This window comes from Neovison vison, chromosome X (assembly GCF_020171115.1).
Source record: "Neovison vison isolate M4711 chromosome X, ASM_NN_V1, whole genome shotgun sequence".
NCBI lineage: Eukaryota > Metazoa > Chordata > Mammalia > Carnivora > Mustelidae > Neogale > Neogale vison.
The window spans coordinates 71,323,885-71,338,172 of record NC_058105.1 but is presented as its reverse complement, the minus strand read 5'-3'; the positions used below and the strand labels follow the sequence as shown (position 1 = coordinate 71,338,172).

General features: G+C 36.3%; 1 protein-coding gene across 1 annotated transcript in view; it reads right to left on the bottom strand.

Annotated features, from left to right (window-relative positions):
- TEX11 (testis expressed 11) overlaps nt 1–14,288 on the bottom strand; it is a 335,773-nt gene that overhangs the window by 112,040 nt on the left and 209,445 nt on the right. Inside the window, exons 17-21 of the mRNA XM_044234723.1 lie at nt 12,249–12,373; nt 9,485–9,570; nt 6,260–6,316; nt 2,212–2,252; nt 98–184 (exon numbers count right to left, since the gene is read on the bottom strand). Of these exons, the coding sequence (XP_044090658.1) occupies nt 98–184; nt 2,212–2,252; nt 6,260–6,316; nt 9,485–9,570; nt 12,249–12,373 (396 nt within the window). The remainder of the gene's footprint in view (nt 1–97; nt 185–2,211; nt 2,253–6,259; nt 6,317–9,484; nt 9,571–12,248; nt 12,374–14,288) is intronic.

Below are 14,288 nucleotides of genomic sequence, written 5' to 3'. Positions count from 1 at the left end.
TAAATAAAATCTTCTAAAAAAACCCCCGTAATCTGAATCCACCTATGTCTGATTCTACCACCACCCAGTTTCCCATAGCTACAGAATATCCTCTTACCTATTTTTCGAAACCAATGAGCTTCATTAGCCCTTGAGTCTGAAGTCGAGGCCTCTCCATTGAAAGACTGGGAGAGTTTCAGGAGTGCTGCATTGAACAGAAAGATTTTATAGTGAGGTCTTCTACTTCATACTCTAGCAAAATTATTACTACTGCCTTAAAAATAGTCACACATGAGTTTGAAATTAGAAAGTTCTTTTTGTTTATATATGTGCATAGGTACATACCAAAAGTAATTAAAATGACACAAAGCATTACCAAAGCTCCAAGAAGCAGTTAACTCAAACTCTGGTGGGGAAAAACACATCTTTGGAGAGATTTAAAATTCTACCTAATCATTCACCACCTGAGGCAGAAAGATAGGATTTACACGTAAGGAAATAAAAGAATAAGAACAATCATTAAAAAGACTGAAATGGAGGGGTGCCTGGGTGGCTCAGTGGGTTAAAAGCCTCTGCCTTCATCTCAGGTCATGATCCCAGGGTCCTGGGATCGAGCCCCGCACTGGGCTCTCTGCTTGGTGGGGAGCCTGCTTCCCCCTCTCTCTCTGCCCTCCTCTCTGCCCACTTGTGATCTCTGTCTGTCAAATAAATAAATAAAATCTTTTAAAAAAAAGACTGAAATGGAGATTGAGAACTGGGAGAGTATTGATAGGCTGCTGTAATACTTACTGAGCTCCCACAGCAAGCACACCAAAGAATCAGAACATGCTATCATCATCACAAGACATTTATTACATATCCATATACCCTTCTCAAAGGTAAGAATACCAAACAGCCAAGTTTGAAAACATTGGTTTCTTTTTCTAAGATTTTTAAAAAGATTTTATTTATTTGACAGAGATCATAAGTAGGCAGAGAGGCAGGAAGAGAGAGGGGGGGAAGCAGGCTCCCCGCTGAGCAGAGAGCCTGATGTGGGGCTCAATCCCAAGACGCTGAGATCATGACCTGAGCTGAAGGTAGAGGCTTAACCCACTGAGCCACCCAGGTACCCCTTTTTCTAAGATTTTATTTGACAGACAGAGAGAGACAGCAAGAGAGGGAACACAAGCAGGAGGAGTGGGAAAGAGAGAAGCAGGCTTCCCGCCGATCAGGGAGCCCGGTGCAGGGCTCAGTCCCAAGACCCCAGGATCTTGACCTGAGCTGAAGGCGCATACTTAATGACTGAACCACCCAGGCGCCCCTGGGTTCCTAAAGCCTTGGTTTCTAAACCACTTTGTTATATTTAACATCTTAGTGATAAGTATTTGAGGTGTAAAACTGAACTAGTGAATAAAGAGAAGAGAATTTCTAAGATGTTCTGGAGATAAGGAAGTAGGTACTTGGGTAGTGGAAGTAGGAAGAGCAGTTAGGCAAAAGTGACACTGGCTAAGAAAGCACAGCGTTGGAAAAAAGAAATTGATGTGGCTAGGAGGTTAGCTTAAAGTGAAGAGGGAGGAGTTATTAGTAGATAGAGGAGATGACACAGCCTTGGGTAGTTCGATAAACAAGTTTCAAAATAATAAAGTAAACTATCTGAATCTGATTCAGAGGGCATGAAAATTAACAGGGTGCACAGCATTTTTATTTGTCTTGATCCTTTTTCACCTGTTCTATTCTTAGGTTAGGATCAAGTAGCAATAAGGACAGACAGGAAGGACAGAAGGAAAGAAGGAACTCTCTTTAAAATAAATCGGAATATGGGATGCCTGGGTGGCTCAGTGGGTTAAGCCTCTGCCTTCGGCTCAGGTCATGATCTCAGGGTCCTGGAACTGAGCCCTGCATGGAGCTCTCTGCTCAGCAGGGAGCCTGCTTCCTTTCTCTGCTTGCCTCCCTTGTCTGCTTGTGATCTCTCTGTCAAATAAATAAATAAAACCATTAAATAAAATAAGGTAAAATAAAATAAAATAAACTGGAATGAAAGGAGAGAAGAAATCACATTTGGAAATGAATGTTAGTGATGACAAACTTTCCTCTGCTTGTGAATAAAGAAACCAAAGTAGACTTCTATGGCAAACATTAATAAAAGCATGAAGCTTAACTCAAACATGAAGTCTGTCTGAGTCATGTACCTGGAGCATTTAATAGAGGACAGAAGGACGATGAAGGACTGAAAATAACCAAGATGGTATTTACCTGTATTCAAGCAAGTCAAAAGTCTATCCATTTCTTTCTTTCTAAAAAATAAAGAAAAGAGTATTTTCCTACTGTTCCAAAGCTTTACTACAAAAAAGTACCAAAATGAGACCCCAAGAGAGCTACACAAAGATAATGCAAAATTGTGAATTTCACTGTTCAAGGTTCCAACCTATCATTTCAACCCTATTTTTCACTACAGGATACTGTTCCTCATTCCCCAGTGTTCTCACATTTTTTCTGTCTTCCCCTTCTACTCTTACTCTGAGCAAAGGATTTCAATGGCTGAGGGTCACTGAATTTGAAAGCAGAGGTTGATTTTTGTGATTTTCAAGCTTTTTCTTTTTTGAAGAAGGGAATTAGAACCCTTGTTTCAAATAAACTTTAATGAAAATCTAATATACAAGAAAAGATGTAAGTTTAGCTACTCTGTTTGAACCAGTGGTGGGTAGAGGCCTAGAGCCTCATTTTCCTGTAAGTCCCTGAGGCAGTGCCACAGAATTTCCAGGGTTCTGAAATATATTTCAAAAACCACTTATCCAGTCCAGACTCTTCATTTTATAGATGAGGAAACAGATCTGGAAATGGAGGATGATGTGTCTAGTATCATGTAATTAATGACAATTCCAGGACTACTACACAGGTCTCTTGACCCTTTGTCAAATTTCTTTAGGGGGTATATAAATTTTAATGGAGGAAAACATGTCACTTTACTGAACAAAGGAATGAATATGGAAGTACTGGCAAGCTCAACTAAGGAAGTTAAGAGGAAGTACAGTATACTATTAGACTGGAATTATCATGAGGAGCTCTAGTATTACATAATAAAGACCATGCTTCAGGAAAAGTAGCAGCTTTCTCATACATAAATATTAGAAGTCGGGTTTACTTAAAATAACTTCTTAAAGTAAACTTCACTGATGTGAGTTTCAGCTGATCTAAAGTTGACATCCTCACTTATTTAAAATAATAAATAATAAAATAATAATTATATAATAATAATTATATAATACTATAAAAATAATAATACTATAATAATATAATTTATAATATAATAATACTATAAAATAATCTAGTAAGGGTCCATTAACGTAAATACATAGTATAAAATAAGAATGAGGACCTGGATAGGGATGTATATATAGTCTATTTAAAAGCCAAACTGCTTTAAAAAATTTTTAGTACGTGAGTTGTTATAATACTTAGATACTGCTAAATGAAAACCATCAGTTTTTTAGAAGAGAAAGGAACTTTAAAAATTACCCAGTCTAGCTTTTTTATTTAACAGATGAAAAAAATAAAGCTTAGGTAAGTTAAAATAAGTTGTTGTCTAAGATGAACTGGAGTTAGTGAAATAACTGAAACTGGAACTCAATTCTCAGACTCTTCCACTGAATGGGCTTTTTTTGTTTGTTTGTTTTAAATAATCTTTGTTAAATAAGGTGCTGACTGTTATCTGAAAACACTGCTAGCAGATGTTCTTTATGACTATATTTATTATAAAATAATAAAGATCTATTTTTAAACTATTCTGTAATTTAAGTTTACCATTAATTTAAACAGGATTCCTTTCCGCATTTCCAAATTGGTTTTAATGAATAAAGTTTGACTATATGTCACAATTACATGGAATATGAAGCACTTAAGACCAGTACTAAAAGTCTTCTTGTAAATAACTAATTGATACTCAGCTACTTAAATAAACTGGGTGACTATTATATGTCAGAACTGTCCTAGGTTTCAGAGATACAATATAAATATAAATAGTCCTAGTCCTCAAAGAGATCTTATAATCTACTAGCTATGTTTGATTTCTGAGTTTCTTTTCTTTTTTAAAAATTTTAAATGACTTTTTAAAGTCTTGAAAACTGCAGTATAGTTGACACATAATGTAACACTAGTTTCAGGTATACAACACCGTGACTAGACAGGTCTACACATTATGCCATGCTCACCACAACTGTAGATGCCATCAGTCACCATACAATGCTATTACAATACCAATGTATTTTTAAACTTTTTATTGTGGAAAATTTCCAAGATGTTTCTATGTTAACAGACAAGTGCATCCACATGTACCCATTACCCAGCTTCAGTAATTATTAAACTCATCGTCAATCTTGTTTCAATTCTACCTCCACCCATTCCTTTCCCTTCCCTATTATTTTGAAGCCAATTCCAGACTTCCTATCATTTCATCCATAAATATTTTAGGATGTATCACTAAGAGAGAAAGATTCTTTTATAAAACATAACCACACTATCATATGTCTAAAAATTAATGTCTTAATATCATCTAATATTTGGCCATTATTAAGATTGAAAATTTTTTCAATATCTTTTCTTAGTTTTTGTATTCCCTTCTAATATAGTCATAGTAAAGAAGAGGCGAAATTTATGCTTGGGTAAAATTTGTGTCATGAAAAAAGTTAAATCATCAGTCCAATATTATCTTAGTCACAGATTATTTCCCAAAGAATTTAGCTGAAGAAATGTATTGCCTCTGGGTACAAATTATATATAAAGCAAAAGCAAAATAAGAGATACACTATTATACAGTTTCTATCTAAACAGAGAATACAGAGATGAGCGATTACTTCTCTGAAAGTTATCCCTAATCAAGACCTGCAATAGTGTTTTCTTTCAAATCATTAGGAGGTAGTGAATTTTGTGAATTAGAAATTGGTGACCTAATTCTTCCACCAAGTGTTAAGTTCTTGATGTCTTATGCCATAGAAACTCTGAGCAGAAAGATATTTGACACTCCTGGGTATTTACCCCAAAGATACAGATGTCGTGAAAAGAAGGGCCATCTGTACCCCAATGTTTATAGCAGCAATGGCCACAGTCGCCAAACTATGGAAAGAACCAAGATGCCCTTCAACGGATGAATGGATAAGAAGATGTGGTCCATATACACTATGGAGTATTATGCCTCCATCAGAAAGGATGAATACCCAACTTTTGTAGCAACATGGTCGGGACTGGAAGAGATTATGCTGAGTGAAATAAGTCAAGCAGAGAGAGTCAATTATCATATGGTTTCACTTATTTGTGGAGCATAACAAATAGCATGGAGGACAAGGGGCGTTAGAGAGGAGTAGGGAATTTGGGTAAATTGGAAGGGGAGGTGAACCATGAGAGACTATGGACTCTGAAAAACAGTCTGAGGGGTTTGAAGTGGTGGGGGGGGGGTGGGAGGTTGGGGTACCAGGTGGTGGGTATTATAGAGGGCACGGCTTGCATGGAGCACTGGGTGTGGTGAAAAAATAATGAATACTGTTTTCCTGAAAATAAATAAATTGGAAAAAAAAAAGTTAGAGAGGAGTAGGGAATTTGGGTAAATTGGAAGGGGAGGTGAACCATGAGAGACTATGGACTCTGAAAAACAATCTGAGGGGTTTGAAGTGGCGGGGGGGGTGGGAGGTTGGGGTACCAGGTGGTGGGTATTATAGAGGGCACGGCTTGCATGGAGCACTGGGTGTGGTGAAAAAATAATGAATAATGTTTTTTTGAAAATAAATAAATTGAAAAAAAAAAGGAAAAAAAAAAAAAAGAAAGATATTTGAGTACTCCTGGCTGAGCTGATACAAATTCACAATCAGTGAGCTGACCAGGTTATATGTTTCTGTGGCAAAGTAAGAAATATAACTATATATGTCTCATGTTAAGAAAGGGGGAAACAGATGCAATATAATAGTAAATCATACCTAACATTACTGAGGGCTTAGTAAGTGCTTGGCACTCTTCTAAGTGTTTTCACGTATTTACTCATTGAGTCATCACAGCAAACCTGTAAGGTAGGTACTATTCTATTCTCGTTTTACAGATGGGGAAATAAAAGCCCAGGTTACACATCCAGTAAGAGGTAGAGCCAGGATATGAACCCAGAAAGACTGGCCCCAGAGCCTATATTGATCTTACTATACTGGACATCTCTCAACATAAGGTTTATATTGGAAGTTACATATAATTATTCTAATGGAATCATTATTATTATTCTAATAATAATTATTCTAATGGAATAATTTCTGTTGAAATAACTTACTTGCTTTCAGATTCTGGCATCTGAGAAACTCTTGGGAGAACTAGACGAAACAAACACCTGTATGACAAAGTAATACAAAAACTGATGCTTAGGAAAAACCATGTGAAAGAGTATTTACCACCTTATTAATCTTAATTACCCCAGAAGGCAGAAATGAGAAAAGAGAGGGTAAGGAGGAGACTAATTTTATTTTACTTACAGATCTTTGTATTGTTTTAATGATTGTAATGAAAACATGCAAATTTTGTAAGTTGGGGAGAGTAATTAAGAAAACCATTTAAAAGCAAAAGTTCTGTTTATGACAAATTCTTAAATAGTTCCACTGTTTATATATCACTGCTCCAAATCACCTGCTAGAACATCAGGTATGAAGTACAAATCTTTTTTTTTTAAATTTTTTAAATTTTTTATAAACACATATTTTTATCCCCAGGGGTACAGGTCTGTGAATTGCCAGGTTTACACACTTCACAGCACTCACCAAAGCACATACCCTCCCCAATGTCCATAACCCCACCCCCCTCCTCCCAACCCCCCTCCCCCCAGCAACCCTCAGTTTGTTTTGTGAGATTAAGAGTCACTTATGGTTTGTCTCCCTCCCAATCCCATCTTGTTTCATTTATTCTTCTCCTACCCACTTAAACCCCCATGTTGCATCACCACTTCCTCATATCAGGGAGATCATATGATAGTTGTCTTTCTCCGCTTTGAAGTCCAAATCTTAATGTTTCTTAAGGAGCCTAGAGCTGGCCTTTGGGTACCATGTAAACTAGAACGACTATTCTTTCAAGGGGACCTGACAGCATGATGAACAAAATAAGGTAGCTTATAAAGTTTTAAACGTTAAAAATCTTCTTTAAAATACCATCTATCCTGAATGATTTTAGATACTTATCTGACTGAAGGAATGTAAGTAACTCAAGACTCCTCTGATAGTTATTTCTGTGACTCCATTCCTTTTCAAATGTAGTTGACCAATAGGAAAACCACTATAGAACCCTTCTGGTTTCTGACTTTGTCACTGACATATTCTCAGTTACATTAGAAGCTATCATGCCCTAACCTCATCCTCTATGAGAAAGAAGTATAAAAAAGCTGGAGACATCACACTTCCTGGTTTCAAACTATACTACAAAGCTATAGGAATCAAAATAGCATGGTACCAACACACAAAAAGAACAGAATAGAGAGCCTAGAAATAAACCCACGTATAAACCATGTATAGACCATGTTAACTAATATTTGAGAAGAGAGCCAAGAATATTCAATGGGGGGGGAAACGACAGTCTTTTCAATAAATGTTGTTGGTAAAACTGGATATTCACATGCAAAAAAAAAAAAAAAAAGAAATGGGGCCACCACCTTTCACTACTCACAAAAATCAACTTGAAATGGATTAAACACTTAAGACCTGAAACCAGTAAACCTCCTGAAAGAAATCATAGAGGAAAAGCTCTTTGACAATGACTTTTTGGACAGGACACCCAAAGCACAAGCAAAAATGGGCAAGCGGGACGGCATCAAACCACAAAGCTTCTGTATAGCAAATGAAACAAAATGAAAAGGCAACCTACAGAATAGGAGAAAATACAAACCATGTATCTGGTAAGGGATTACTATACAAAACAAATAAGGAGCATATACAGCTCAGAAAACAAATAGAAATAAATAAAACAAAATAGAAATACTCTGATTTAAAATGGCCAAAGGACTTGAATAGATATTTTTCCAAAGAAGACATGCATGGTCAACAAATACATCTTTTCAGATGCTGAACATCACTAATCATCAGGGAAATGTAAATCAAGACCACAAAGAGGCATCACCTCACACCTGTTAGAATGGCCAGTATCAAAAAGACAGATAAGTTTTGGTGAGGATGTGGAAAAGAGGAAAACCTTTGACATCCTTGGTAGAAACAGAAATTGGTACATTAGAAAATAGTATGGAGGTTCCTCAAAAATTAAAAACAGAACTACCATATGATCCAGCAATCCCACTTTTGGGTATAGATCCAAAGGAAAGAAATCACTATCTTGAAAAGCTACCTGAACCCTCATGTTCACTGCAGCATTATTCATAATAGCCAAGACATGGAAACAATCTAAGTATCCACTGAGAGATGAATAGCTAAAGAAAAATGTGATATGTACACACACACACACACACACACACACAGAGGAATATTTTTTAAATATTTTTATTTATTTAATTGACTGACAGAGACACAGTGAGAGAGGGAACAGAAGCAAGGCGAGTGGGAGAGGGAGAAGCAGGCTTCCCGCCAAGCAGGGAGCCCAATGTGGGGCTCGATCCCAGGACCCCGGGATCATGACCTGAGCCGAAGGCAGCCGCTTAATGACCAAGCCACCCAGGCACCCCACAAAGGAATATCTTTTTAAAATTTATTTATTTGAGAGACAGAGAGAGAGAGAATGAGCACGGGGAGGAGCAGAGGGAGAGAAGAGAGTCTCAGGCAGACTCCACACCCAGCACAGGGCCTGATATGGGTCTTGATCTCATGACCCTGAGATCATGACCTGAGCCCAAATCAAGAGTCAGACACTTAACTGACTGAGCCACCCAGGTAACCCACCCCCACAGGAATATTATTTAGCCACTGAAAAGAAGGAAATCCTGCCCTTTGTGACAACATGGATGGATTTTGAGAGGCTTGTACTAAGTGAAAAGACAAAGAAAGACAAATACTATACTATCTCACTTATGTGATGAATCTTTTTTAAAAAAAGTGAAAAACACAGAAACAGTAGAATGGTGTTTGCTAGGAGCTGGGTATGGAAGAAGTGGGGAAATGTTGGTTAAAGGCTACAAACTTCATATTATAAGATGCATAAGTTGGGGATCTAATGTAGAGCATGGTGACTATAGTTAATAAGACTGTATTATATATTTGAAAGCTGGGAAGAGACTAAATCTTAAATGTTCTTACCACACACAAAGAAACTGTAATTTCATGAGGTGCTAAATATGTCAACTAATTTTGTTGTGCCAATCATTTCATAATATATGCATGTTTCAAGTCATCAGGTTATACACCTTAAATTTATATGTTATATGTCAATTGTATCTCAAAAAAGCTTGGAAAAATTTAAAATAAGTTGGTATTGTAGGCCTGATCACATCACATCAGTACTATTTTGACAAAGTTTATAGACCAAGAGTAATAGGAAATTCTTTCACATCTACAGGATGTGAATCACTTACTTTAAAGCTGTAAGGACTTGTTGCGGGTCTTCTGAATATTGAGCTAAATATTCCAAAGCTTTTCCTGCCACAATTTGTTGTCCATTCTAAAAATGACAAATAAATTACAACTCAAAGTGGTACTTACAAAATGTTACCTGTATTCCTGTCCTCTAAGGACAAGAAAAAAATCTGAACTTGTTCATTTTATATTATCGAAAGAGCCAATGCAAGATGATAGAATGAAGAAACAACTCATTGACAAAAACAGAACAGGTTCATATTGGCCTCAGAAACCCACTCCTCCCTATCATAAATATTTAGACTGGCCAACACTGCCATGAACCCACTAAGACTAATCTTATTGTGATCTTTATCCCTGTTCATTGGCAGTAACCAAAAGAACCCCAGACCTTCATTTCTAGTACCTGAATCCCCATAAAGCTCTATAAACCCCTCTTTTTGCATTTCTCCCCAACTCCCCCAACCTTTCCACATATGCTTTCTGAAGTTCGTTCGTTATCATCAAAATCTTCTCTGTGAGCAACCCCTTCCCTGAAAGTTCCCTCAGCATTCTTTCTGTAATGGAAATCTAGATCCCACCAAGGATACTGCTTCCAAAGAAGCCCTCTGAAGTAGTGGTGATTTTTCTCTCATTTCCCTTCTACTCGTAGAACTGGAGATGGAGTAGGCAGCGTTTTTGCTCTTCATTGCTGTTTTAAAATTATTCTCCCTTTCCCAACCCCCAAATCCCTAGCTTTGAATTTCCTGCAATCAGACTATATCACCCACCAATTCATTGTGCTGATCTACCAGCTTTCTGGCCATTTCTTCCCATTTCTTGATGACTTATCTACTGCACAGTTATTTTCTCAAAAAACTACTCCTGTCTTAGTTTTTGGCACTTTCAATATATAGAGAGATGATCCTCCTAATATTCTAGTCTCTTAGTTCCTTGATTTCTACTCTATCTTAGCTGTTCACTAACACAGTCATTGACTGTACCCTTTCATTACTATTGTCTTCTCATGAATTTGTTGGCCATCTCTAAGTTTTCTTTGAAGAAATGTCTGTTCGTGTCTTCTGCCCATTTTTAAACTGGATTATTTTTTGGGGGGGTGTTGAAGTTGTGTTGGTTCTTTATATATTTTCAATACTGCCCCTTTATTGGCTATTTCATTTGCAAATATCTTCTTCTATTCAGTACACTGTCTTTTATGTTTGTTGATTATTTCCTTCACTGTGGAGAAGCTTTTTATTTTGATGTAGTCACAATAGTTTATTGTTATTTCCCTTGCTTCAGGAGACATATCTAGAAAACTGCTGCTATGGCTGATGTCAGAGAAATTACTGCCTGTGGTCTCTTCTAGGATTTTTATGAGTTCAAGTCTCACATTTTGGTCTTTAATCCATTTTGAGTTTATTTTTGTGTATGGTGTAAGAAAGTGATTCAGTTTCATTCTTTTGCATGTAGGTGTCCAGTTTCCCCCAGCACCATTTGCTGAAGAGACTGTCTTTTTCCGATTGCATATTCTCTCCTCCTTTGTTGAAAATTAATTGACCATATAATTATGTGTGTATTTCTGGGTTTTCTGTTCTGTTCTACTGATCTCTGTGTTGGACTCTGTCATTACTAGTGGTTGCAAACCTACCATACTCCCAGTCAGGGCTGGGACTAGGGTAACCTAAGTGATGTTAAGTGAGGCTCTTAAGGTACAAAATTTAAGGAGGCACTCACACTTAGGTTCACACCAAGAACCAACTCTGCACTTGCATGACTCAGAAAGTGGGTGCTTCCTTAAGTGCCTCACTTCCTCACCCTGGTCCTGCACCCTGCTGTTTCATGTATTCCACTCTCTGACCACCTTTCTAATTCACTCCCTTCTGTTACTCCAGCAATGCTTCAACTGCACTTAGACCTCCAATTCATTCATGCTATGAATTTTTCACTGTCCCTCATCCCTTTGATATCCTCCTCCATGACCAGTTTAAATTCCATGGGGATTAACAATAATCACCTCCTTTTTTCTGATTTTCCTACTACTACTCCTTTGCTTCATTGTATTCATCTGGCAAAATCATGAGCCTGGTTAAATCCAACTTTCTACTCACTTTTGTGCCTATATCCATGCAGCTAAAAGTGGCTGGATAAAAACCTGTACAACTATTTCTTTTATTTTAAAACTTCATCAAATACTTACTGGGCAAGCATCCCACACTAGCATGTCATTCACTTTCTTGCTTTCCTGCATCATTAGTTTATACCTTACCCATCTTCTCAAACTCCCCAACATCTCCTCTTCCATTCTCACTTCTGGTGATGACCTTGTTTCCTACTTTGTTGAAAAAACTGAAGCTGTCAGGAAAAAAAGGCTTCCAGATTCCCACTACCACATTTATTCATATACCAGGAACTACACCACATACTCTTAACTTCTCAACTGCTATCATAGATAACTATCCATTTTCTTTCCTAAAGCCAGTCCCAGAATTTATACACTTGTGTCCATCACTTCTTTCCTATTTAAGGACATCACTCTAATAATTCTCTTCTCTCTCACACACATTGTCAACTTTTTATTCTCTTACTAGGTCATTTCCATCAGCATATAAGCACTCTCATTCAGCCCATCTCAAATAAACCAACAAACCTCTGATCCAACTTCTTCCACCAACTTCTGACCAGTTTCTTTTCTTTGTAGCAAACTCCTCTAAAGAGTTCCATTAATTGTCTCTCAAAATGGAAAAGAGGTAAAAATCTTGTGGATAAATACATAAGAATTACCTCTAAAGCAAACTGGGCAGCTAAACTGAGAAGCATGACAGGTGACTCTCTATCTAGAAGTAGCTCATTCTCCTCTGGAACTTCAGGTATTAGTAACTTCTCTAATGTGGTAATTGCCCGCAAAGCTGAAAAAGAAGGAAACAATTTAAAAAATGAGATACTCTTATCAAAGATAATAGTTATATATGATTAATTTTACCACAGTGATTTTGGAACTCATTTTAAGGGCACCGATATCTTTTCTTTTATTAAGTTCAATTAGCCAACATATAGTATATTACTAGTTTGATGCAGTGTTCAAAGAGAACTAGTATCTTTAAAATATTAGTTAATTTTCATAAAGTCATCTAAATTGCTAAACAGTCAAGGAGGACTTGAATGTCAAAAAAGTACCCAACTGAGCAATTCACCTCTGTGAATTTATCCCATGGATATACTTGCAAAAGAGAACAAAAACATACAAATATGTTTACCCAGCAATTTTTTAAGAGTACAGAATAGAACCAACCTAAACTCTATCAATAATCGATGAGCTAAATACACTGTGGTACATTCATAAAAGGGAATCTAAAATGGAATGAAACTTAAAAATGAATGGTGGCATTACATTCCATTATATATCATAAAGACAGACTACAATAAGTTAAATGTATACACTATAGAACTTAAGTTAACAATTAAAATAAGAAAAAAAGAGCTAATAAGCCAAAAGGTGAGATAAATATAATCATAAAAAATACTCAAACCAAAAGAAAGTAGATAAAAAGAAAAATGGTGACAATGAAGAGATGAGACAAACAGAAGACAAATAAAAAGGTGCTAAATTTAAACCTAGCCACATCAATAATCATGTTAAAGATGAATGGTCTAGATGACCCAAGTAAAAGGCAGATAGTCACACTGAATAAAAGAAATCAACTTTCAGTTATATGCTACCTACGAGAAACACACTTAAAATATAAAGACAAGATTAGGTAAAAGAAAACGCATGGGATAATATATACTATGTTAAAGGTAATCAAAAGAAAGCTGGAGAGGCTATATTAATATCAGACAAAATGGATTTCAGAGCAAAGAATATTACATAATAAGGTTAATTCATGATGATAAAGGAATTAATTCATTGTGAGACTACAAAAATCTTAAAATGTTTATGCACCTTATAACAAAATTTCAAAACACAACAAGGAGCAAAAACTTAAAGAACTGCAAGGAAAAATTAACAAATCCACAATTACAGTCTAAGATTTCAGTACCTTCTCTTAGTAATAGACAGAACAAGTAGTAAATCAGCAAGGATGTAGTACACTTTACGCAATTAATCAACCTGACCTGAATAACATTTACAGGACACTCAAACGCCAGTAAAATATACATTTTTCTCAGGTGCATATAGAACACTTACAAATAAAGACAATATTATGGGGCATAGAAAAAGCCTTCACATATTGAAAAGGATTCAAGTTCTATAAAATTATGATCTTTGACTATATGATTTCAAGTTTATTATATAACTAAACTAATTAAGATAGTATGTAAGTGGTATAAAGACAGATTAATAGATCAATAGAACAGAATGAAGAATCCAAAAAGAGACCCACACACACAACTGATTTTCAATAAATGTGCAAAGGTAATTCAGTTGAAAAAAATAGTTTTTAAATAAATAATGCTGAAAAGAATAACGCTGGAATGATTAGCTATGTGCAAAAAAAAAAATGAACGTCAGTTCATACCTTAAATTAAATAGCAGAATTAATATACAAAATCGATCACAGAACAAGCCATACATTTAAACCTATAATATTTCGTGAATAAAAGTCAGGAAAAAAAATTTTGTGACCTTAGATTAGGTAAAGCTTTTCTTACCCATAATACCAAAGAGGAAAAAAGATAAATTAGACTGTCAAATGTCTCATGAGAGACACTGATAAGAAAATAAAAAGAAAAAACTTGTAGGGGCGCCTGGGTGGCTCAGTGGGTTAAGCCGCTGCCTTCGGCTCAGGTCATGATCTCAGGGTCCTGGGATCGAGCTCCGCG